Below are 26,252 nucleotides of genomic sequence, written 5' to 3'. Positions count from 1 at the left end.
ACGCCGCGTCACTGACAGGCGCGCAGAGCGGGATCTTTTGAAGCGAACAGCGGTCACGTGGGTACCAGCTGTCACTGAAGTTCAACTCGGTTGTAAAATTCGAATTAAAGAGAGGAAATGAAAAAATCTTACCACCTTTCGTTGAGGTCTGGACAGACGGCAGCGCTGATGTGTCGTCACACACAGTGAGAGGAATGTCGATCAAACATCGATGATGTTCGATGACGTCAGAGTTGTTCCGAGCGATCGCAACTGCACGTCTCATCCTGACCTGTACTCCAGCCCGACTCGATCCCTTGTGGAAATCGCCCGGTACTCGAGAGATCAAACGATATTCCACAGAGTCCGAGTCGATGAGAAGCGGAGCCGGAAACACGTTCACCGGACGTTGGTAACTGTCGCGAGTGAAGTTCTCCATCGACTCTCTGATGTTGAGAAGAGCATCACGATCATAGATCCGAGATGCTTGAGACATATCTTAAGTGATATGAGCATAATATCCGGACAAGTAGTCGTTAAAACGACTGTTTTTGGCAATTATTGCAGGAGCTTACGTTTCAAGCAGCCGATCAAAGGCTCACCGGAAGCGGAAGTCAAGTGTGTTCCCCGTCTTGCCCTAAGTAGCTGGGAATATTTGTTGAAGTCCTACTGTGTATAAATGTGCCATTATTAGGTGTATTAATTAATTAACTATAAAGGAACACAATGTCGTCGCTTCATGGTTAAGAAGCAAAGAGAAAACTTTCTGCCTCTTTATTTGCTTATTAATGCTGCTGGTGCGAGTTCATCCACAGATCCACGTCCAACCAGAACAATTATTCCGCCTGTCAAGTGCAGAACTTGACCATTTGGTGGGAAAGCGTGAAAGAAGAAGAGGCAGCAGCTGTGGCCAAATTTATCCTTTTTAATTTTTCATGCAAGATGGTTTCAATTCGCACCTGCGACTCCCACGCTTCCTGTTTTGTTTTCACCGGAGATGAATCAAATCCAACGCACAGATTTATTCCCTTCAATTTTTACTAAACTATTGTTTAATCAAGCTGGTTATAGAAACACTTTACTTAACTATTGTTTATCCAAGCTGGTTATAGAAACACTTTACTTAACTATTGTTTATCCAAGCTGGTTATAGAAACACTTTACTTAACCATTGTTTATCCAAGCTAGTTATAGAAACACTTTACTCAACTATTGTTTAACCAAGCTAGTTATAGAAACACTTTACTCAACTATTGTTTATCCAAGCTAGTTTTTAAAAACACTTTACTCAACTATTGTTTATCCAAGCTAGTTTTTAAAAACACTTTACTCAACTATTGTTTATCCAAGCTAGTTATAGAAACACTTTACTCAACTATTGTTTATCCAAGCTAGTTATAGAAACACTTTACTCAACTATTGTTTAACCAAGCTAGTTATAGAAACACTTTACCTAACTATTGTTTATCCAAGCTAGTTATAGAAACACTTTACTCAACTATTGTTTAACCAAGCTAGTTATAGAAACACTTTACTCAACTATTGTTTATCCAAGCTAGTTATAGAAACACTTTACTCAACTATTGTTTAACCAAGCTAGTTATAGAAACACTCTACTTAACTATTGTTTATCCAAGCTAGTTATAGAAACACTTTACTCAACTATTGTTTAACCAAGCTAGTTATAGAAACACTTTACTCAACTATTGTTTATCCAAGCTAGTTAAAGAAACACTTTACTCAACTATTGTTTAACCAAGCTAGTTTTGGAAACACTTTATTCAACTATTGTTTAACCAAGCTAGTTTTTAGAAACACTTTATTCAACTATTGTTTAACCAAGCTAGTTTTTAGAGACACTTTATTCAACTATTGTTTAACCAAGCTAGTTTTTAGAAACACTTTACTCAACTATTGTTTATCCAAGCTAGTTATAGAAACTCTTTACTCAACTATTGTTTATCCAAGCTAGTTTTTAGAAACACTTTACTCAACTATTGTTTATCCAAGCTAGTTAAAGAAACACTTTACTCAACTATTGTTTATCCAAGCTAGTTTAAGAAACACTTTACTCAACTATTGTTTATCCAAGCTAGTTTTTAGAAACACTTTATTCAACTATTGTTTAACCAAGCTAGTTTTTAGAAACACTTTATTCAACTATTGTTTAACCAAGCTAGTTTTTAGAAACAATTTACTCAACTATTGTTTATCCAAGCTAGTTTTTAGAAACACTTTATTCAACTATTGTTTAACCAAGCTAGTTTAAGAAACACTTTATTCAACTATTGTTTAACCAAGCTAGTTTTTAGAAACAATTTACTCAACTATTGTTTATCCAAGCTAGTTTTTAGAAACACTTTATTCAACTATTGTTTAACCAAGCTAGTTTAAGAAACACTTTATTCAACTATTGTTTATCCAAGCTAGTTTAAGAAACACTTTACTCAACTATTGTTTATCCAAGCTAGTTTTTAGAAACACTTTATTCAACTATTGTTTAACCAAGCTAGTTTTTAGAAACACTTTATTCAACTATTGTTTAACCAAGCTAGTTTTTAGAAACACTTTATTCAACTATTGTTTAACCAAGCTAGTTTTTAGAAACACTTTATTCAACTATTGTTTAACCAAGCTAGTTTTTAGAAACACTTTATTCAACTATTGTTTAACCAAGCTAGTTTAAGAAACACTTTACTCAACTATTGTTTATCCAAGCTAGTTTTAGAAACACTTTACTCAACTATTGTTTATCCAAGCTAGTTTTTAGAAACACTTTACTCAATTATTGTTTATCCAAGCTGGATTAAGAAACACTTTACTCAACTATTGTTTATCCAAGTTAGATTAAGAAACACTTTACTCAACTATTGTTTATCCAAGCTAGTTTTTAGAAACTCATTACTCAACTATTGTTTATCCAAGCTAGTTTTTAGAAACTCTTTACTCAACTATTGTTTAACAAAGCTAGTTTAAGAAACACTTTACTCAACTATTTTTTATCCAAGCTAGTTTTAGAAACACTTTACTCAACTATTGTTTATCCAAGCTAGTTTAAGAAACACTTTACTCAACTATTGTTTATCCAAGATAGATTAAGAAACACTTTACTCAACTATTGTTTATCCAAGCTAGATTAAGAAACACTTTACTCAACTATTGTTTAACCAAGCTAGTTTTTAGAAACTCTTTACTCAACTATTGTTTATCCAAGCTAGATTAAGAAACTCTTTACTCAACTATTGTTTATCCAAGCTAGTTTTTAGAAACTCTTTACTCAACTATTGTTTAACAAAGCTAGTTTAAGAAACACTTTACTCAACTATTTTTTATCCAAGCTAGTTTTAGAAACACTTTACTCAACTATTGTTTATCCAAGCTAGTTTAAGAAACACTTTACTCAACTATTGTTTATCCAAGATAGATTAAGAAACACTTTACTCAACTATTGTTTATCCAAGCTAGATTAAGAAACACTTTACTCAACTATTGTTTAACCAAGCTAGTTTTTAGAAACTCTTTACTCAACTATTGTTTATCCAAGCTAGATTAAGAAACTCTTTACTCAACTATTGTTTATCCAAGCTAGTTTTTAGAAACACTTTACTAAACTATTGTTTATCCAAGCTAGTTTAGAAAACACTTTACTCAACTATTGTTTATCCAAGCTAGTTTTTAGAAACACTTTACTCAACTATTGTTTATCCAAGCTAGTTTTTAGAAACACTTTACTCAACTATTGTTTATCCAGGCTAGTTTAAGAAACACTTTACTCAACTATTGTTTATCCAAGCTAGTTTAAGAAACACTTTACTCAACTATTGTTTATCCAAGCTAGTTATAGAAACACTTTACTCAACTCTTGTTTAACCAAGCTAGTTATAGAAACACTTTACTCAACTCTTGTTTAACCAAGCTAGTTTTAGAAACTCATTACTCAACTATTGTTTATCCAAGCTAGTTTTAGAAACACTTTACTAAACTATTGTTTAACAAATCTAGTTTAAGAAACACTTTACTCAACTATTGTTTATCCAAACTAGTTTTTAGAAACTCTTTACTCAACTATTGTTTAACAAAGCTAGTTTAAGAAACACTTTACTCAACTATCGTTTATCCAAGCTAGTTTTAGAAACACTTTACTCAACTATTGTTTATCCAAGCTAGTTTTTAGAAACACTTTACTCAATTATTGTTTATCCAAGCTGGATTAAGAAACACTTTACTCAACTATTGTTTATCCAAGTTAGATTAAGAAACACTTTACTCAACTATTGTTTATCCAAGCTAGTTTTTAGAAACTCATTACTCAACTATTGTTTATCCAAGCTAGTTTTTAGAAACTCTTTACTCAACTATTGTTTAACAAAGCTAGTTTAAGAAACACTTTACTCAACTATTTTTTATCCAAGCTAGTTTTAGAAACACTTTACTCAACTATTGTTTATCCAAGCTAGTTTAAGAAACACTTTACTCAACTATTGTTTATCCAAGATAGATTAAGAAACACTTTACTCAACTATTGTTTATCCAAGCTAGATTAAGAAACACTTTACTCAACTATTGTTTAACCAAGCTAGTTTTTAGAAACTCTTTACTCAACTATTGTTTATCCAAGCTAGATTAAGAAACTCTTTACTCAACTATTGTTTATCCAAGCTAGTTTTTAGAAACTCTTTACTCAACTATTGTTTAACAAAGCTAGTTTAAGAAACACTTTACTCAACTATTTTTTATCCAAGCTAGTTTTAGAAACACTTTACTCAACTATTGTTTATCCAAGCTAGTTTAAGAAACACTTTACTCAACTATTGTTTATCCAAGATAGATTAAGAAACACTTTACTCAACTATTGTTTATCCAAGCTAGATTAAGAAACACTTTACTCAACTATTGTTTAACCAAGCTAGTTTTTAGAAACTCTTTACTCAACTATTGTTTATCCAAGCTAGATTAAGAAACTCTTTACTCAACTATTGTTTATCCAAGCTAGTTTTTAGAAACACTTTACTAAACTATTGTTTATCCAAGCTAGTTTAGAAAACACTTTACTCAACTATTGTTTATCCAAGCTAGTTTTTAGAAACACTTTACTCAACTATTGTTTATCCAAGCTAGTTTTTAGAAACACTTTACTCAACTATTGTTTATCCAGGCTAGTTTAAGAAACACTTTACTCAACTATTGTTTATCCAAGCTAGTTTAAGAAACACTTTACTCAACTATTGTTTATCCAAGCTAGTTATAGAAACACTTTACTCAACTCTTGTTTAACCAAGCTAGTTATAGAAACACTTTACTCAACTCTTGTTTAACCAAGCTAGTTTTAGAAACTCATTACTCAACTATTGTTTATCCAAGCTAGTTTTAGAAACACTTTACTAAACTATTGTTTAACAAATCTAGTTTAAGAAACACTTTACTCAACTATTGTTTATCCAAACTAGTTTTTAGAAACTCTTTACTCAACTATTGTTTAACAAAGCTAGTTTAAGAAACACTTTACTCAACTATTTTTTATCCAAGCTAGTTTTAGAAACACTTTACTCAACTATTGTTTATCCAAGCTAGTTTAAGAAACACTTTACTCAACTATTGTTTATCCAAGATAGATTAAGAAACACTTTACTCAACTATTGTTTATCCAAGCTAGATTAAGAAACACTTTACTCAACTATTGTTTATCCAAGCTAGTTTTTAGAAACTCTTTACTCAACTATTGTTTATCCAAGCTAGTTTTTAGAAACACTTTATTCAACAATTGTTCATCCAAGCTAGTTTAAGAAACACTTTACTCAACTATTGTTTATCCAAGCTAGTTTTTAGAAACACTTTACTCAACTCTTGTTTATCCAAGGTCGTTTTTAGAAACACTTTACTCAACTCTTGTTTATCCAAGCTAGTTTTTAGAAACACTTTACTCAACTCTTGTTTATCCAAGGTCGTTTTTAGAAACACTTTACTCAACTCTTGTTTATCCAAGGTCGTTTTTAGAAACACTTTACTCAACTATTGTTTATCCAAGCTAGTTTTTAGAAACACTTTACTCAACTCTTGTTTATCCAAGGTCGTTTTTAGAAACACTTTACTCAACTATTGTTTATCCAAGCTAGTTTTTAGAAACACTTTACTCAACTCTTGTTTATCCAAGCTAGTTTTTAGAAACACTTTACTCAACTCTTGTTTATCCAAGCTAGTTTTTAGAAACACTTTACTCAACTATTGTTTATCCAAGCTAGTTTTTAGAAACACTTTACTCAACTCTTGTTTATCCAAGCTAGTTTTTAGAAACACTTTACTCAACTATTGTTTATCCAGGCTAGTTTTAGAAACACTTTACTCAACTCTTGTTTAACCAAGCTAGTTTTTAGAAACACTTTACTCAACTCTTGTTTATCCAAGGTCGTTTTTAGAAACACTTTACTCAACTCTTGTTTATCCAAGCTAGTTTTTAGAAACACTTTACTCAACTATTGTCTATCCAAGCTAGTTTTTAGAAACACTTTACTCAACTATTGTTTATCCAAGGTAGTTCTTAGAAACACTTTACTCAACTCTTGTTTAACCAAGCTAGTTTTTAGAAACACTTTACTCAACTCTTGTTTAACCAAGCTAGTTTTTAGAAACACTTTACTCAACTATTGTTTATCCAAGGTAGTTCTTAGAAACACTTTACTCAACTCTTGTTTAACCAAGCTAGTTTTTAGAAACACTTTACTCAACTCTTGTTTATCCAAGGTCGTTTTTAGAAACACTTTACTCAACTCTTGTTTATCCAAGCTAGTTTTTAGAAACACTTTACTCAACTATTGTCTATCCAAGCTAGTTTTTAGAAACACTTTACTCAACTATTGTCTATCCAAGCTAGTTTTTAGAAACACTTTACTCAACTCTTGTTTAACCAAGCTAGTTTTTAGAAACACTTTACTCAACTCTTGTCTATCCAAGCTAGTTTTTAGAAACACTTTACTAAACTATTGTTTATCCAAGCTAGTTTAGAAAACACTTTACTCAACTATTGTTTATCCAAGCTAGTTTTTAGAAACACTTTACTCAACTCTTGTTTATCCAAGCTAGTTTTTAGAAACACTTTACTCAACTATTGTTTATCCAAGCTAGTTTTAGAAACACTTTACTCAACTCTTGTTTAACCAAGCTAGTTTTTAGAAACACTTTACTCAACTATTGTTTATCCAGGCTAGTTTAAGAAACACTTTACTCAACTATTGTTTATCCAGGCTAGTTTTAGAAACACTTTACTCAACTCTTGTTTAACCAAGCTAGTTTTTAGAAACACTTTACTCAACTATTGTTTATCCAGGCTAGTTTTAGAAACACTTTACTCAACTCTTGTTTAACCAAGCTAGTTTTTAGAAACACTTTACTCAACTATTGTTTATCCAGGCTAGTTTTAGAAACACTTTACTCAACTCTTGTTTAACCAAGCTAGTTTTTAGAAACACTTTACTCAACTATTGTTTATCCAAGCTAGTTTTTAGAAACACTTTACTCAACTATTGTTTAACCAAGCTAGTTTTTAGAAACTCTTTACTCAACTATTGTTTATCCAAGCTAGTTTCGGAAACACTTTACTAAACTATTGTTTTTTCAAGCTAGTTTTTAGAAACACTATACTCAACTATTGTTTATCCAAGCTAGTTTTTAGAAACACTTTACTCAACTATTGTTTATCCAAGCTAGTTTTAGAAACACTTTACTCAACTCTTGTTTATCCAAGCTAGTTTTTAGAAACACTATACTCAACTATTGTTTATCCAAGCTAGTTTTTAGAAACACTTTACTCAACTATTGTTTATCCAGGCTAGTTTAAGAAACACTTTACTCAACTATTGTTTATCCAGGCTAGTTTTAGAAACACTTTACTCAACTCTTGTTTAACCAAGCTAGTTTTTAGAAACACTTTACTCAACTATTGTTTATCCAGGCTAGTTTTAGAAACACTTTACTCAACTCTTGTTTAACCAAGCTAGTTTTTAGAAACACTTTACTCAACTATTGTTTATCCAGGCTAGTTTTAGAAACACTTTACTCAACTCTTGTTTAATCAAGCTAGTTTTTAGAAACACTTTACTCAACTATTGTTTATCCAGGCTAGTTTTAGAAACACTTTACTCAACTCTTGTTTAACCAAGCTAGTTTTTAGAAACACTTTACTCAACTATTGTTTATCCAAGCTAGTTTTTAGAAACACTTTACTCAACTATTGTTTAACCAAGCTAGTTTTTAGAAACTCTTTACTCAACTATTGTTTATCCAAGCTAGTTTCGGAAACACTTTACTAAACTTTTGTTTTTTCAAGCTAGTTTTTAGAAACACTATACTCAACTATTGTTTATCCAAGCTATTTTTTAGAAACACTTTACTCAACTATTGTTTAACCAAGCTAGTTTTTAGAAACTCTTTACTCAACTATTGTTTATCCAAGCTAGTTTCGGAAACACTTTACTAAACTATTGTTTTTTCAAGCTAGTTTTTAGAAAACACTTTACTCAACTATTGTTTATCCAGGCTGGTTTAAGAAACACTTAACTTAACTATTGTTTATCCAAGCTAGTTTAAGAAACACTTTACTCAACTATCGTTTATCCAGGCTGGTTTAAGAAACACTTAACTTAACTATTGTTTAACCAAGCTGGTTTAAGAAACACTTAACTCAACTATTGTTTATCCAAGCTGGTTTGAGAAACTCTTAACTCAACTATTGTTTATCCAAGCTGGTTTAAGAAACACTTTACTCAACTATTGTTTACCAAGCTAGTTTTTCATCCATCCATCCATCCATCCATCCATCCATCCATCCATCCATCCATCCATCCATCCATCCATCCATCCATCCATCCATCCATCCATCCATCCATCCATCCATCCATCCATCCATCCATCCATCCATCCATCCATCCATCCATCCATCCATCCATCCATCCATCCAACCAACCAACCAACCAGCAACTTCTTATTTTAAACCAGGGCATCCCTTCTGCTAAAGATAATAATAATAATAATAATAATAATGTATTTTATTTATATTGCACTTCATATTTGAACACAAAAACCAAGGATTATTAAATTAAAAATTTAAAAATGGAGGAGAAAAGAAAGACATTACGACGATGTAGAAATTGTATCTGCACTTGGGCTCTCTGATGTGTTTAATAACTTATGGCTGTTTTTAAAGCCGACAGGACTGTATTTCATTGAAAGGGAAAATGTCCAAGTGATGGAAAGATCCTACCCTCTTAAAAGGCACTCCCGTTTGTCTTTCATTTTTTATTTTTCTACACTTCTCATGAAAGGCAATAAATGATGGATTGTTATGGATTATCATGTCAGTGCTGCGGTGTATTACTGTTGATGGTCGTGTCTATTTTTTATATTTTTATCATCACGTCTCTTTATTTTCTCTTGTCTTTGTCTGCCCAATGTGAATGACAAATAATCTCAAGAACTAAAAGATTGGTGAAAAAAAAACAGCTTTTTTTTTTATCTATATATTTAACTTGCATGAGGGCAAAAACTCTTATATTCTAAAGTAGTTTCTGTAATATCAATAGGTGTCTATTGGCAAGAATCTGGTGACACGATACGTATCACGATACATATATTGTGATACTGTAGGAACAAGGATATATTGGTAGTATTGTCGAGTACTTGACTCTGGTGTTGCAGAATTTACAGACCACATACAGACTCTTGACAAAGTCGCAACTGCTTTAATTTGTTTTCAAAACTTAATATGTCCAAACTTCAGCTTTAAAAGCTGCCGGAGTCGACCGTATCCTCTCGTCCTCAGTCATCAAATCGTGTAGGATTTCATCGTTCCTTTAACTGCTAAGGTAATAACGACTGCTGCCATCTAGCGGCCGGAAGTTTATCTGGTACACATCAATTCTGTGAATATTTGATTATTAATTGTGAATACAAATTTAATAACTTTACATTTTATACGTAATAAATTGAAACTAGACCATAAAATAACTGATAAAAATCGAATAGGATTTGCGAGCCAAACCAAATGAATAATAATAATAGAAATAATTATAATTCTTAGTTTCTTTTTTTTAAATATCAATAAAGTGTCTCTATTCTTAAGTGTAGCTTTATTTTCTCACAACACTTAAATACTTATTTATAGTTTATTCCATGTATCATATTGCACTTTGTGGAAATGTTAGGTTCTGATGGTCCATGTGTGGTACATTACATACCTTTTTTTTTTTCGTTCTGTTGTTGGAATAAACGATAAGAACCCAAATATATAACCGTTTCTACCATTATTAAATCCACATCTCCAATAACTACCCATCATTTGTTCATTCAAAACAAGATTTCAACCTCCTTCTCTACTCCGAGGTGATTAAAAAGATGTATTGATATTGTCGTTTTTTCCAGCAGTTTATGGCTTCTTTTTTTTTTCTTCTTTAAATCACCCCCCTTTTACACCTGGCAGGAAATATAAAAAGATTTCCGTGTGTGTGAGCGTGTGTGTGTGTGTTCACGAGTCCAACTGAGGACAAAGAGCTGTTGAGTAAGTGACTTCTCAAGGCCTCGGCATCACTCTGACATTTACTTTGACTAACGGTCTGCAATAACACCGCAGTAATCATGCGCTTGCAACGGCGTGGATGTGGAAACAGATTGCAGCGTGTTATTAAACACACAGCGGCTATAGTGTGTGTGTTTGTCGTCTGGAGTGTGTGAGAGCAGCACTGTGCTCCCATGATCCCAGGTGGGGCTCGGATTTATGAATAGTTGACTATTTTTTGACCTGCGTGGAGCAAAAAACACTGGTGTTCCTTGAAGGATGTGCTTGGAAATTTTGGCTCAAACCTGGAGGTGAAAAAGCAAGAGAAACACACAAATCAAAACCCCAAAATACACTTATATATATATATATATATATATATATATATTCCTGGAATCAATTTCCCGGAGTGAGATTCTCAGGACTATTAATGCGGATCAAAAGACAAGATTCCTTCCACTATGCCGCGCAGATGCCAGAGTAAACATGGCGGCAAAATATCCGAGTCTCCCCAGTGAAGTCTGTTGCTAAATTTTGCCCCGAGTGCAGCCGCGAGGCTGAGAAAGACCAGGACACGCAGCTGCGCAACCATCACTGCAAGATGTTGGAAACAAGAGGAAGCAGCGACGTCATGAGAGCAGCAGGGAGCGAACCCATGATGTTTTCAGATGAGTTCATATTTCGGTTCAAAGACATACACTGAGGCTTTGAATATTCAACACAACATGAGTCCATGGGATTTTAAAAAGTCTACTATAAACCAGAGTCCTAATAAAAATAATAATACAAATTATATATACATATAAAATGTAAACTAATGATCAAATAATTAAAAAGGGTGATTGTTGTTATCTGTATATTTGAAATTGTTTATTTATGACTTATTTAACTAAGAAACATCATCAAGCGGATACATAAAAACAGCAAGCGAAGACCTCTGCCAAGCTGCCCATTTAAACCCATGTATTTTATTTTACCCGATTATATTATTCTACATGTGGTTTATTAACAATCTTTATTCACTTTTTAAACATTTCGATTGTTGATAGCATAAGTTTAATAGTATAGTAGTGGTGTGTATTGTCAATCTGGTGATACGATACGTATCACGATACAGGGGCACCGATATTGTATATTGTGATACTGTGGGAACAAGGATATATTTGTAGTGTTGTCGAGTACTTGACTCTGGTGTTGCAGAATTTACAGACCACATGACGCTAGATGAAGTCGTAACTGCTTTCATTTGTTTTGAAACCAAAATATGTCCAAACATCAGCTTTAAAAGCTGCTGGATTCCACTGTATCCTCTTGTCCTCAGTCAGCAAATAAATCTCGCAAGATTTCATTGTTTCTTTAGCTCCGTAGGACGTAACGACTGCAGCGATGTAGAGGCCGGAGGTTTAATAAAACAAATAAATAATCTAATTATTTTATCTTATACACACTTTATTAAAATATATACATAAAAAACAAATACAAAAACAAAAACATCAAGTATGATTCGAAAGCTAACATATATATAAATACTTACATACATACATACATACATACATACTATATAGTATATACTTCGATACAGTAGTACCAGAGTATATACTTCGATACAGTAGAACCAAAGTACATACTTTGATATGTACTTTGATACAGTAGTATCAGAGTATATACTTTTATACAGTTGAACCAGAATTTATACTTAGATACAGTAGAACCAGATTATATACTTTAATACAGTAGTACCAGAGTATATACTTTGATACAGTAGTACCAGAATGTATACTTAGATACAGTAGAACCAGAGTATATACTTTGATACAGTAGTACCAGAATGTATACTTAGATACAGTAGAACCAGATTATATACTTTGATACAGTAGTACCAGAGTATATACTTTGATACAGTAGTACCATAATGTATACTTGGTTACAATAGAACCAGAGTATATACTTTGATACAGTAGTACCAGAGTATATACTTCAAAACAGTAGTACCAGAGTACAGTATATACTTTGATACAATAGAACCAGTGTATGTACTTTGATACAGTAGTACCAGAGTATATAATTTGATACAGTAGTACCAGAGTATATACCTTGATACATTAGTACCAGAGCACAGTATATACTTTGATACAGTAGAACCAGAGTATATAATTTGATACAGTAGTACCAGAATATATACTTTGATACAGTAGTACCAGAGTATGTACTGTACTTAAGTTTACCAATATTTTCTTAAATTCTTCAGACAGCAGGTGGCAGTAGTGTACTGGAACTTACGTACACGACACAAAAAGCAAAACGGACAAAAAAAAACTCCTTGGCAGAAGGAATGATCAAAAATACTTGATCAGACCTTGTTAAAAATTTCCAGATATAACAAGTCTTGTCCATTTGTTGTGATCAACTTGATGACATTGTGTTACTATGTTGGAGATTCCTCTCTTTCATCTCTATATTCAACTGTCTTCGCTGGTAAAGAACATTTACATGATGTTGCGTAGCTTCAAATATAGCCACGCATTTCCATATTGTAATTCGGCGGCGGAGGGGGAATGTGTTCCTGGTGGTAAACAAGAAGACAGATGGACGGTCAGGTAACGGGGGAGCGAGGTGTGAGGATGACTAAGAGGCGAAGCTGCAGTCTTGCTGAGTGACCCTCAAACTGATGCACATATTCACCACGCCACGGGAGCAGGAAGTGACACGCGCCTCACAGATCTGGCACATAGTATCTCCCGCCTCACGCCTCGCATCTCAGTGAGGACGTGGGGAAGTCCTGCGGGTCCATCTGAGACTTGTGTGCTGAGATCCTCAGGTTCAGGCCTGAAGGTTCAGGCTCCTCCTCGAATGAAAGAGTCGCTCATTGACACAAACACGAGACCTGAAGAAGGTGCGAGTCGGTGAAGCGTAAGATTACAAAGAGTTCCGAGGCTAATGAATTAAATATTTAGGGATCAAGTGGTGCAGGTGGAGACGGAGAGAGTCGAGAGGCTCCGTAGAAAGTGAACGTCTTCTTGGCTGAAGCCGAAAACGTCGGCCGACATTTAATGGACGTTTTTTGGAAAAATGGACTTTGACAAATTGTGGCCTGGGGGCCAAATGTGGCCCTTTGACTGAATCTATGCGGCCTTTATGTTTGACATGTGAATATTATATTTGTCATGTGAACATTGTGTTTGTCATGTGAATATTATATTTGTCATGTGAACATTATGTTTGTCATGTGAACATTGTTTGTCATGTGAACATTGTTTGTCATGTGAACATCATGTTTGTCATGTGAACATTATGTTTGTCATGTGAACATTATGTTTGTCATGTGAACATTGTTTGTCATGTGAACATCATGTTTGTCATGTGAACATTATATTTGTCATGTGAACATTATATTTGTCATGTGAACATTATGTTTGTCATGTGAACATTATGTTTGTCATGTGAACATTATGTGTGTCATGTGAACATTATGTTTGTCATGTGAACATTATGTGTGTCATGTGAACATTGTTTGTCATGTGAACATTATATTTGTCATGTGAACATTAAATTTGTCATGTGAACATTATCTTTGTCATTTGAACATTATGTTTGTCATGTGAACATTATATTTGTCATTTGAACATTATATTTGTCATGTGAACATTAAATTTGTCATGTGAACATTATCTTTGTCATTTGAACATTATATTTGTCATTTGAACATTATGTTTGTCATGTGAACCTTATGTGTGTCATGTGAACATTATGTTTCTCATGTGAACATTATATTTGTCATGTGAACATTAAATTTGTCATGTGAACATTATCTTTGTCATTTGAACATTATGTTTGTCATGTGAACATTATATTTGTCATTTGAACATTGTTTGTCATGTGAACATTATGTGTGTCATGTGAACATTATGTTTGTCATGTGAACATTATGTTTGTCATGTAAACATTATAGTTTTCATGTAAACATTATGTTTGTCATGTGAACATTACATTTGTCATGTGAACATCATGTTTGTAATGTAAACATTATATTTGTCATGTGAACATTATGTTTGTCATGTGAACATTATATTTGTCATGTGAACATTGTGTTTGTCATTTGGATATTATGTTTGTCATGTGAACATTGTGTTTGTCATTTGGATATTATGTTTGTCATGTAAACATTATATTTGTCATGTGAACATTATGTTTGTCATGTGAACATCATATTTGTCATGTGAACATTGTGTTTGTAATGTGGACATTATATTTGTCATGTGAATATTGTGTTTTTCATGTGGATATTATGTTTGTCATGTGAACATCATGTTTGTCATGTAAACATTATATTTGTCATGTGAACATTATGTTTGTCATGTGAACATTATATTTGTCATATGAACATTGTGTTTGTCATGTGAACATTATGTTTGTCATGTGAACATTACATTTGTCATGTGAACATTATGTTTGTCATGTGAACATTATATTTGTCATGTGAACATTATGTTTGTCATGTAAACATTATATTTGTCATGTAAACATTATGTTTGTCATGTGAACATTATGTTTGTCATGTGAACATTATATTTGTCATGTGAACATTATGTTTGTCATGTGAACATTATGTTTGTCATGTAAACATTATATTTGTCATGTGAACATTATGTTTGTCATGTAAACATTATATTTGTCATGTGAACATTATGTTTGTCATGTAAACATTCTATTTGTCACGTAAACATTGTGTTTGTCTTTGTCATGTGAACATTATGTTTGTCATGTGAACATTATGTTTTTAATGTGAACATTGTGTTTGCCATGTGAACATTGTGTTTTTCACGTGAACATTGTGTTTGTCATGTGAACATTATGTTTGTCATGTGAACATTATGTTTGTCATGTGAACATTATGTGTGTCATGTCAACATTATATTTGTCATGTGACCATTATGTTTGTGATGTGAACAGTATATTTGTCATGTAAGCATTATGTTTGTCATGTGAACATCATGTTTGTCATGTCAACATTATATTTGTCATGTGACCATTATGTTTGTGATGTGAACAGTATATTTGTCATGTGAACATTATGTTTGTCATGTCAACATTATGTTTGTCATGTTACCATTATGTTTGTCATGTGAACATTATATTTGTCATGTGAACATTGTGTTTGTCATGTGAACATTTTGTTTGTCATTTGAACATTGTGTTTGTCATGTGAAAATTATGTTTGTCATGTGATTTTTTTGTTTGTGATGTGAACATTATATTTGTCACGTGACCATTGTGTTTGTCATGTGAACAGTAGGTTTGTCATGTTAACATAATATTTGTCGTTTGAACATCATGTTTATCATGTGAACAGTATGTTTTTCATGTGAACATTAGGTTTGTCATGTCAACATTATATTTGTCATGTGACCATTATGTTTGTCATGTGAACAGTACATTTGTCATGTGAACATTATGTTTGTCATGTCAACATTATGTTTGTCATGTAACCATTATGTTTGTCATGTGAACATTATATTTGTCATGTGAACATTGTGTTTGTCATGTGAACATTGTGTTTGTCATTTGAACATTGTGTTTGTCATGTGGAAATTATGTTTGTCATGTGAAAATTATGTTTTTCATGTGAACAGTAGGTTTGTCATGTGAACATAATATTTGTCGTTTGAACATCATGCTTATCATGTGAACATTATGTTTATCATGTGAACATTATGTTTTTCATGTGAACATTATCTTTGTCATGTGAACATTATCTTTGTCATTTGAACTTTATGTTTGTCATGTGAACAGTATGTTTGCCATGTGAACATTATATTTATCATGTGAACATTGTGTTTGTCATGTGAACATTATGTTTGTCATGTGAACATTATATTTGTCATGTGAACATCATGTTTGTCACGTGAACATTATATTTGTCATGTGAACATTGTGTTTGTCATGTGAACATTATGTTTGTCATGTGAACATTATGTTTGTCATGTGAACATTATATTTGTCATGTGAACATCATGTTTGTCATGTAAACATTATATTTGTCATGTGAACATTATATTTGTCATGTGAACATTGTGTTTGTCATGTGGATATTATGTTTGTCATGTGAACAGTATGTTTTTCATGTGAACATTATATTTGTCATGTGACAATAGGTGAGTCATGTGACTCGTAGCACACCTGACGAACATCCTCTCAGCCACACCGTAAGATTTAGAACTCGTGCACATTGTTCTCGTCTCATGTGGGTCAAGACAGACGTGTCTTAAAGCTCCAAAAATAGCCTCAGGAGTGATCAGCGCAGAATTCATTAAGCGCAGCTGGTCGAGCGTCATGCAGAGGTGAACGCCCTCCGTCCACTGCTCCCCACAGTCAGGTCCTGCCGGCACCGAGTTCCAAACACCGACATTATTTACCAATTTCTCATCACCTATGAAAGGAGACACATGTCGCTGTGTTGTGTTGCCATAGCAACCAGTGGCTCGGGAAGCCGGGAGGTCATTGATGTCAGCGCGAAGTGTGAATCCAGGTCTTCCTCTGGTCCTATTTCATAGAGATGTGCAGCTCCATCTTTTTTTAAACGGATTCTGCCCTTTTTATCAACCAATATTGACATTTTCTTTAAAAGCTCACGGATACATGTGGCTCATGCGGCGTCCTGTCAGTCAACACGCTGTAACTCCATACGTGTAATTACACAACCAAGTCATAACGTTACAGCAATTACCATCACTTCTTCATCTTTAATGCAGCACAGAGATCATTAACGGAAAGAGTACACTGCAAAAACACATCATCTTTATTTCATACAGCTCTTTTTATTTTTAATAATATTTAAAATACAATTTGGGGTTTTATTTGAGTTAATTGATTTAATTTTCTTTTTTATATTTGATCAGTTTAATCATAAAAAACATGTTTAATGATAAGATAAAATAAATCAAATGTTATTTAATGTTTTGGATTAAAAAATATTAATATATATTGTTTTTATTTTTGCTTGTTTAAAAACAATTCTTAATACTTTTAAATGCATTTTGGTTTTCAAGTTCAATTGTCTTTTCTTTTAATAATGTTATTTAAACGTAGATATTTTATGACCTCTATTAATAAAAAAATTATATTTTACCTGCTATTTGACTTTGAAAAATAAAAGAATATTTTTCAAGGTTTTATTTAGGTTATTGGGTTTTTTCTTCATCTTAAAAAGTAATTATATTTATATTTTAGTTTTTGTGGGGTAATGTGTTTTTTCGTACCTCCCTGCAGCTTAAGGAACAATAAAATAGAGAGAGATCCCGGCGATGACTGAGGACGAGAGGATACAGTCGACTTCAGCAGCTCTTAAAGATGATGTTTGGACATATTTCGGTTTAAAAACAAGTGATTAAATGTTATTTTTATGATGATAAATCTTTTGAACAGCAGTTTTGGATACATTGATTATCTTTCATTTTTCTATTTTTTTTAAAAATTTATTTTAATTTAATTTGATTTTCACGGTCTATTTTATTTTTTAATATTCCTCACTGATTTTTAATTGAATTAAAATTTCGCCAAAATCTTTCTTGCACAACCCCAGTGTGTGTTTGGAACATTTGGTGAATCAGTGGTGAGTTCAAAGAGCGTGAACAAGGAAACTAGGACAAGACAAATGACTCACTGTGTAGAAGAAGATAATGGAAACACAATGACTGTAAAAAAAAAAAAAAAAATACTACAATAAAAATCTAATCAGTGGATCCATTTGATAAAAAAAAAATGCATGTTTACAAAGAGGAAAAACTCTTTTCCAGAACCAGGACCTTCTATAAGTCACCTCAGGACCGACAGTCTCAGCGAAAACACACCAGCGTCTCCCCAACAATTAACGTCCGGCTCTGAGTAATGGAGCCTCCGAAAAAAGACCCTGTTTTTTTCCTAATGTCACCAGATGATGTTACGTAAGATAAACACTGTGACAGGATCTGCTGAGACAGGCGACTAAAACAACTGTATTGCACTCGTGGCGGAGTCAGAATCAAAAGACAAGTGATTTTCTTACCACTTTTGGTGCCGGTTGTTACAAAATAAATTTGTTAAAATGCAATGTATGTTAATACCACATTCTGTTTGTGCTTTGAAACTGTGTAGTTTTGCCTAAAAACCAAATCATCGCTGATGAAAGGACAACCAGGTGTGTAGGCGGTTAGACACCAGCCAAAAAAAGATCTAACCAAAGTAACTACTGTATCAAAGTAGATAATCCGGTACTACTGTATCCAATTATATACTCTTGTAATACTGTATCAAAGTATATACTCATGTTCTACTGTATCAAAGTATATACTCTGGTACTACTGGATCGAAGTATATACTCTGGTACTACTGGATCGAAGTATATACTCTGGTAATACTGTATCAAAGTATATACTCATGTTCTACTGTATCAAAGTATATACTCTGGTACTACTGGATCGAAGTATATAATCTGATACTACTGTATCAAATTATATACTCTGGTAATACTGTATCAAAGTATATACTCATGTTCTACTGTATCAAAGTATATACTCTGGTACTACTGGATCGAAGTATATAATCTGATACTACTGTATCAAATTAAATACTCTGGTAATACTGTATCAAAGTATATACTCATGTTCTACTGTATCAAAGTATATACTCTGGTACTAGTGGATCGAAGTATATAATCTGGTACTACTGTATCAAATTATATACTCTGGTAATACTGTATCAAAGTATATACTCATGTTCTACTGTATCAAAGTATATACTCTGGTACTAGTGGATCGAAGTATATAATCTGGTACTACTGTATCAAATTATATACTCTGGTAATACTGTATCAAAGTATATACTCATGTTCTACTGTATCAAAGTATATACTCTGGTACTAGTGGATCGAAGTATATAATCTGGTACTACTGTATCAAATTATATACTCTGGTAATACTGTATCAAAGTATATACTCATGTTCTACTGTATCAAACTATATACTCTGTTTCTACTGGATCGAGGTATATAATCTGGTTCTACTGTATCCAATTATATACTCTGGTAATACTGTATCAAAGTATATACTCATGTTCTACTGTATCAAAGTATATACTCTGGTACTACTGGATCAAAGTATATAATCGGGTACTACTGTATCCAATTATATACTCTGGTAATACTGTATCAAAGTATATACTCATGTTCTACTGTATCAATGTATTTACTCTGGTTCTACTGGATCGAAGTATATAATCTGGTACTACTGTATCAAATTATATACTCTGGTAATACTGTATCAAAGTATATACTCATGTTCTACTGGATCGAAGTATTTAATCTTTTAATGCTGTATCAAAGTATATACTCTGGTAATTATGTATAGAAGTATATACTCTGGTCCTACTATTACGAAGTACCACAGTATATGATTTATATCTATCTATATATGTGTATGTATATATATATATATATATATATATATATATATATATATATATGTATCTATGTATTTATGTATGTCTGTATGTATGTATGTATGTATGTAAGCGTTTATATATATGTTAGCTTTCAAATCATATTTTATGTTTTTTAAAGTTTTTAACAAAGTGTGTATAAGATTCAATAATTAGATTTTTTCTTTGTTTTAATTAAACCCCCGGCCTCTAGATGGCAGCAGTCGTTACGTCCTCTGCGGCTAAAGAAACAATGAAATCTTGCGAGATCTATTCTCTGACTGAGGACGTGAGGATACAGTCGTCTCAGCAGCAGGTTTTAAAGTTGATACTTGGACATATTTTGGTTTTAAAACAAATTAAAGTCATGTGGTCTGTAAATTCTGCAACACCAGAGTCGAGTACTCGACAATACTACACATATATCCTCGTTACTACAGTATCACAATGTATTGTACTATTTCTCCTGTATCGTGATATGTATTATATCGCCAGAATACACGGCCCTAGTATAAACATAAATGTTTTTTTTTGCATTTAATTTTTATCTATCATTATCTATATTTATTTATCATATAATTCTATATGATTAAAGATGCATATGTGTCTGTATATAAAGGTTCATTATCATTATTCATAATAATCCTTTTTATTGTATATTAATATTATATTTCTAGACACTCATAACCCTGGTTCTCTGAAGCCCCCACACTGGTGCTCATTGATTGGCCCGAGTCCATCTCTCAAGTCCTAGTGCAGTGATTGGCTCGACGCCCACGCCGCCATTAGATTTGAGTCAGGCGCCTGTGGGCAGCCTGTGCCAGCGTCCATCACACTAACAGACCATGTCACCCGCGGGCGCTCAAAGTGATTGACAGGTCTTGAAGAAAACAAAGATTGATGACCAAGCTCGAACCGAGACGATGACGTGAACTTCCTGAAGGTGTCAGTAGAGAGCAACAACAAAGAAGAAATACCTAATAAATCTATGTGGGGTAGTTTGTATTTCAAAATAATTCACATTATTTAAGCAATTCATATTTTAAAGTTCAGATTCAGATTCCAATAATTAAAAAATACAATTTCTAAAATCAATATGTTTTGATTTAATTTTTTTCACTTTTAAATTCAATAAAAAACGTTTGATAGATTTTTAGCCAATCATGCGGCAGGAAAACGATCATGTGACTGATTGTCTGTTTTTAAAAAAAAAAAAAAAAATTAACCATAAAATATATCAATTATTTTGAAAAAAATAATTCAATAGTTAAAAAACAAATATACCTCCATATATTAATTGGTCAGACTTAAAACTTGAATCAACTCATATAAAAGACACATTGATTATGGGTTTTATAGTCAAATTATTTATTTATTTAAAAAAGGTTGTTTTTCGTTGTTTTAATTAGAGAAACTTGTTTAAAAAATGTACTTAAATATGTGTTTTTTGGTTTGAGTTAAATAAGAGGTTAGGTTTTTGTTTTAGATCATTTTATTTTTCAAATAAATGTTTTAAATGTAAGTAAATATTTAAATAAAAATTATTATTCCATTTTTTCATTCATTCATTTTCATCTTTTAAAAATCCACTTTTTACACACTTCTACAGTGAAGACAAAGCTCATATTCACATCAATTATTTAAATGGAGAGCTTTTATTTGTGATTTTAAAAATATAAATAGTAAAAAGTACAATGAGAAAATAATAAATAATTAATAAAGAATGTAAAAAGGGGTTTAAACTACTTTTTTTTCTCAGATAAGACCAACATCAATGTTGTTACACTTTGATAATAAGACAAATGATTAAAAAAGAACTAAATAAATGGTATAAATAAAGAATATTATCAATCTAGTTTTTGATCAAACATCACATTTTATGACCTTTAACTGTAACGGTGTGTCATGAATCAATTCTTTCTTCCTCTCCTCTGTTCTCATCCTCTCTTCCAGGCCCAGACGTCTTCTCTCGTTCTTCTGATCTTCTCTCGTTCAACCTCTCTCTGCAGAGCTCGCACTCGGAAGCTTCTTCTTCAGATGTTACTTGGCAACGGTTCCCACCGTCGGTCATCACCTCCACATGACACCACCTCTGCGTTCACTCTGCTCACTTTCATCGGCCGCGTGTCGTCTCGCGGTTCTGACCCGGTTCTGACCCGGCTCGGCCAGAACTCCCCGACGAAGACTGTGTGGAAGAGCTTCTGACTCGCCTCACGCAGGGAACTGTTACCAGTTTGTTAAGGACGGTGAATATCAGTGGTGTGTACTGTCAACGATCTGGTGATGCCATACGTATCACGATACATGTGAACGATATACAGTGATACTGTAGTAACGAGAATATATTTGTAGTATTATCGAGTACTTGACTCTTGAGAATTTACAGACCACATGACTCTTGACGAAGTCGTAACTGCTTTCATTTGTTTTGAAACCAAAATATGTCCAAAGATCAGCTTTAAAAGCCGCTGGAGACGACTGTATCCTCTCGTCCTCAGTCATTGCTGGGAACTTGCAGGATTTCATTGTTTCTTCAGCTGCGGAGGACGTAATGACTGCTGCCATCTAGCGGCTAGAAGTTTAATTTCAAAACAAAAATGAATAAACGCTGTGAGTATTTGCATTTTAAAAATATGACAATTGATTTTACACAAACTTTGTTGAAATTTTAACTATAAAAGTAAAATGATAGAAATATTTTTGACATTAACTTTAGAAAGATTTGATAAATTGATTTACACAGTGATTGACATGGAAACAAAAACCTCTCCATTAATTTTGACCAAAGAGATATAAATCCATTTATTTATATCAACTGTATCCTCTCATTCTGAGTCACACCAACAAATATTAATGTTCCTTTAGCCTCATAGGACACAATGACTGCTGCCATCTAGCAGCCAGAAGTTTAATTGCAAAACCAAAATGAACAAATGCTGCTTTGCATTAAAAATATATATATTATTGAATATAAACTATTAAAGAAGAATGATAGAAAAAACCTAGATAAATAAATACACAGTGTTGTTGATACAGTATCAGAAAAAAACGTTTCCATTATCTCGGTGTATCTCTATTCTTCCTTCACCTCTAACTTACATCAACTGTATCCTCTAGTCCTCAGTGATCGCCCGACAAATTAATTGTTCCTATAGCTGTCTCATTTAAACATTAAAATGAACAAACCCCATGAATATTTGCATTGTCATAGTAATTTCAATTTCACACACACTTAATATAATAAATTAAAAAAAAATAGGATAAAAATAAAATATGATTTAAAAACCAAAAGAATATATGAAAGAAATATTGTTACTGTTTCGTTAAATATATCGATAGAGTATCGCAATAAGAAAGCGACGTATCAGCGTATTGTTTCCTTACATCCCTACTAGTTGTTCAAGAACACACCTGCACATGATCCAGTTACTGATCAGTCGAGAGCCGGGTCGACCAATAGGAGCGCGGCACGATCCCGATTAAAACAGGTGCGTCCAGAAGGTGGCGTACAGGTCTGAGGAGAACAGGTTGCTGCTGTTCAGCGGATAGCCATGGCTCGTCTGCACTTCCTTCTGTGGTACGTTCCCCTCCCTGGATCCTGCTTTTTCAAAATCCTGGTTCTAAAGTTTGTTTCTCAAGGGTTCTCTGTGCTGTGTGTTTGTTCGACGGTGGAGTCGGCTGGCCGGCCCGAGGTAACACATTTTTAAAAAGAAAATGATCTTGAAGTATTTGATACTCGAGGTTAACTTCAAATATCGCCAACAGTAGGTTATACTAACCAGGACAGCCTCGACTTCCAAAACTTGGGGGAAACCGGGGTGGACGCGGAAGTATTTGGCGGCCATGCCCAAGAGTTGGCCTTCGACTCCGCTACCGGTCATCAGGAACGCCCAAGTGGGGCCACCGCTTGGGGGTCTAAAGGTCCGGCCCAGCTGCCGTTACAGGTGCCGATCCTCGCCAACGTGGTACCGGTCGACTGGGCGCTGTCGAACCCGGGCTCCTTCCTCATCTTCCCTTTGAGACCATCGAGCGGTAAAGGGGGCTCGACCCCAGGCCCGGCTTCTCGATGGGTTAATCCGGCCAGTCATCCCGCGAACATCGAGAGCAACCAGGCTGGCCGGGACTTCACGAAAGGAGGAGACTCCCACCTGGTTTTTGAGAAGGTCTTTGACTTTCCCCAAGAGAACCAACCCAGCGACGGGAACCGATACGTGCCTCAGTGGTTTACACCCAGAGCTATGAAATCTGACGAGCAATACGAGGAGATCCCTTGGCCCGTTCGAACGCCTGAAGCCCAAGTATTCAAAGAACCACCACCTCCGCCACCACCTTCAGCAACGACCAAAGTGAAGTTACCGTACTCTTCGAAATTCATTGTCAAGTCCAGGAGTCGCTATGGGAGGGTCAAGAAGTTGTACACGAAAACTACCTACACGCCCTCTGTTTGGAGATGATGTGACAACATGGTTTTGGCAAAGCACGTTGAATTAAAAAGCCACAAAACTACTTGACTTGTGTGTTTTTCATGGTGAAATTCGATTATATTAAGTCATGAATGAATCAAAAAATTCAAATCTTTACCTTGACATTGAAATCCTTGCTTTCCAAACCCCCTGCAAGCGCAAACGATTTCGGTCAGTAATGGTGCATTTAAGAACCGCTTACTTTGACAACTAAAATCTTTTTAACTTTTCCTCACCATATGAAGTCCGTGCAGTGGCTGCAGAAGGTCGGTTGCTTGAAAAATCTCGCGGTAAATTTATGGTTTTTCACTTCGTGCACGTTCTTCTGCCGCAAAGCCCCTTTGCGGGCGAATCTATTCCCAACACCCGCCGAGTCGTTGTAGTGCAAAAGATGGTCCGCCATGGTTTTAAAAGAAAAAAAAAAAAAGCTGAGACACAGCTGGTTTAAAAAAAAAAAAAAAAAAAAGGACCAGTAGTGAGGTTGATGCCTGCGCAGCGGAGTCTGCAGGGGCTTCGAACCGACACACGCCTCCCTACTGACTGGACTGTACAGCTGAGCGCTTCTTTTTCATTCACCGTGACGTCAGGGATGCTACCTTCAGGAACAACATGGTGATGTATCTTTCTGTGATGCTAACACTGCGGAAAACCTGCAACTTTTTCACAACTGGTTTAATTTAAACGCGTGAATTTACTGTACTTTTAAACCAACAGATAAATGAAATTATTTCAAAACAAATGTAACTTGAGGAAAAGCGTGGATCTACTCTTCTTTGTGAATAAATTCAGTCTATAAATAAATATTAAATATATATATATATACTGAATTTCAAATCAATGAAACCTTTGACATACTTTAGTAAATTGAACCCGAAAAGATTAAATCGCTTTTGTGTCGTCTGACTGTCCCGATGTTAATTTCTTTGTGTTTGGCGACCTCTGGTGGATAAACAAGGTAATGACTTTATCGCTCGAGGTTGTTTCCATAGCGACGATACAACTCTTTTTTTGTAAGGGGGTGAACGGTCGTCATTAATACACTTTATAATATCCACGTTATTAATAGTAGAATGTAAATCAGAGATGTTGCATTATTCATTTAATACCGTTTGACAACTTAAAATCCGTTATTTAAAAAAGTAATTGAAAAAATTGGACATAATGCATTGTATAAATATAATAAAAAATGTCTCCCTAGTACTGTGCACAGTATGTTGGAGGTATTTAAAACATTTATTAATGCGTTTTATATTTGTGTAACAATCGTTGAACACACATGGAACTTGTTTCAACTTGTCAATAAAAGTGTTAAATATTGGGATATAAAGTAAAAAAGTAGTGACTCTTCATAGGCTATTATTTTTACATTTTTTCCTGTTTAGTTAAGTACCAAGTTTAGTAAGCGCCGAAATCACTGCACGATTTGTTATATTTTAAAATAATTCATGTTGTATATATATTGGTCAATTTTTTAGGGTAAATCGGAGAAAAGAGATTAAAATAATGAATAGAAAATATAATGTACTGAATACAATTTCATATTAATGGTTAAGAAGTTAAAAAAAAATTAAATTTGTATCATTTTTGGCAATTAAGGAAAAACAACAACAAACGATAAGGTTTAACTAATTTTCAATTTAAAACATGTTTAAAAGCTTAAGTTGGTGTATGTAATACAGTTTAAATTGTCTTTAAATGTTGTTGGATGCAACAAATGTTGGTAAAATCAGAGAAAAGAGGGTAGTGTCAGGGAAATATCTAAAAGTACTACATTTTAATTGATATTATTAAGGTAATTTTCATGTTCGTATAAGATT

The 26,252-nt window shown here is 33.5% G+C and overlaps 1 protein-coding gene across 3 annotated transcripts in view; it reads right to left on the bottom strand.

Moving 5' to 3' along the window:
- prkcab (protein kinase C, alpha, b) overlaps positions 1-24,974 on the bottom strand; it is a 93,879-nt gene extending 68,905 nt beyond the window's left edge. Inside the window, exons 1-2 of one of the 3 annotated variants that reach the window (XR_015713435.1) lie at positions 24,672-24,974; positions 24,554-24,585 (exon numbers count right to left, since the gene is read on the bottom strand). Coding sequence is in view for 2 of the 3 variants with exons in the window: in XM_087809746.1 (XP_087665872.1) it covers positions 24,554-24,585; positions 24,672-24,838 (199 nt within the window). In the remaining variant the exon portion in view is untranslated. The remainder of the gene's footprint in view (positions 1-24,553; positions 24,586-24,671) is intronic. The other 2 variants (XM_087809746.1, XM_087809748.1) reach the window with 2 other exon arrangements.
- Between the last annotated feature and the right edge of the window lie 1,278 nt (positions 24,975-26,252).

Source organism: Callionymus lyra, chromosome 15 (genome assembly GCF_982586985.1).
Source record: "Callionymus lyra chromosome 15, fCalLyr1.hap1.1, whole genome shotgun sequence".
Lineage (NCBI taxonomy): Eukaryota > Metazoa > Chordata > Actinopteri > Syngnathiformes > Callionymidae > Callionymus > Callionymus lyra.
The sequence above is the reverse complement of the archived record's forward strand: the minus strand, read 5'-3'. Positions and strand labels throughout refer to the sequence as shown.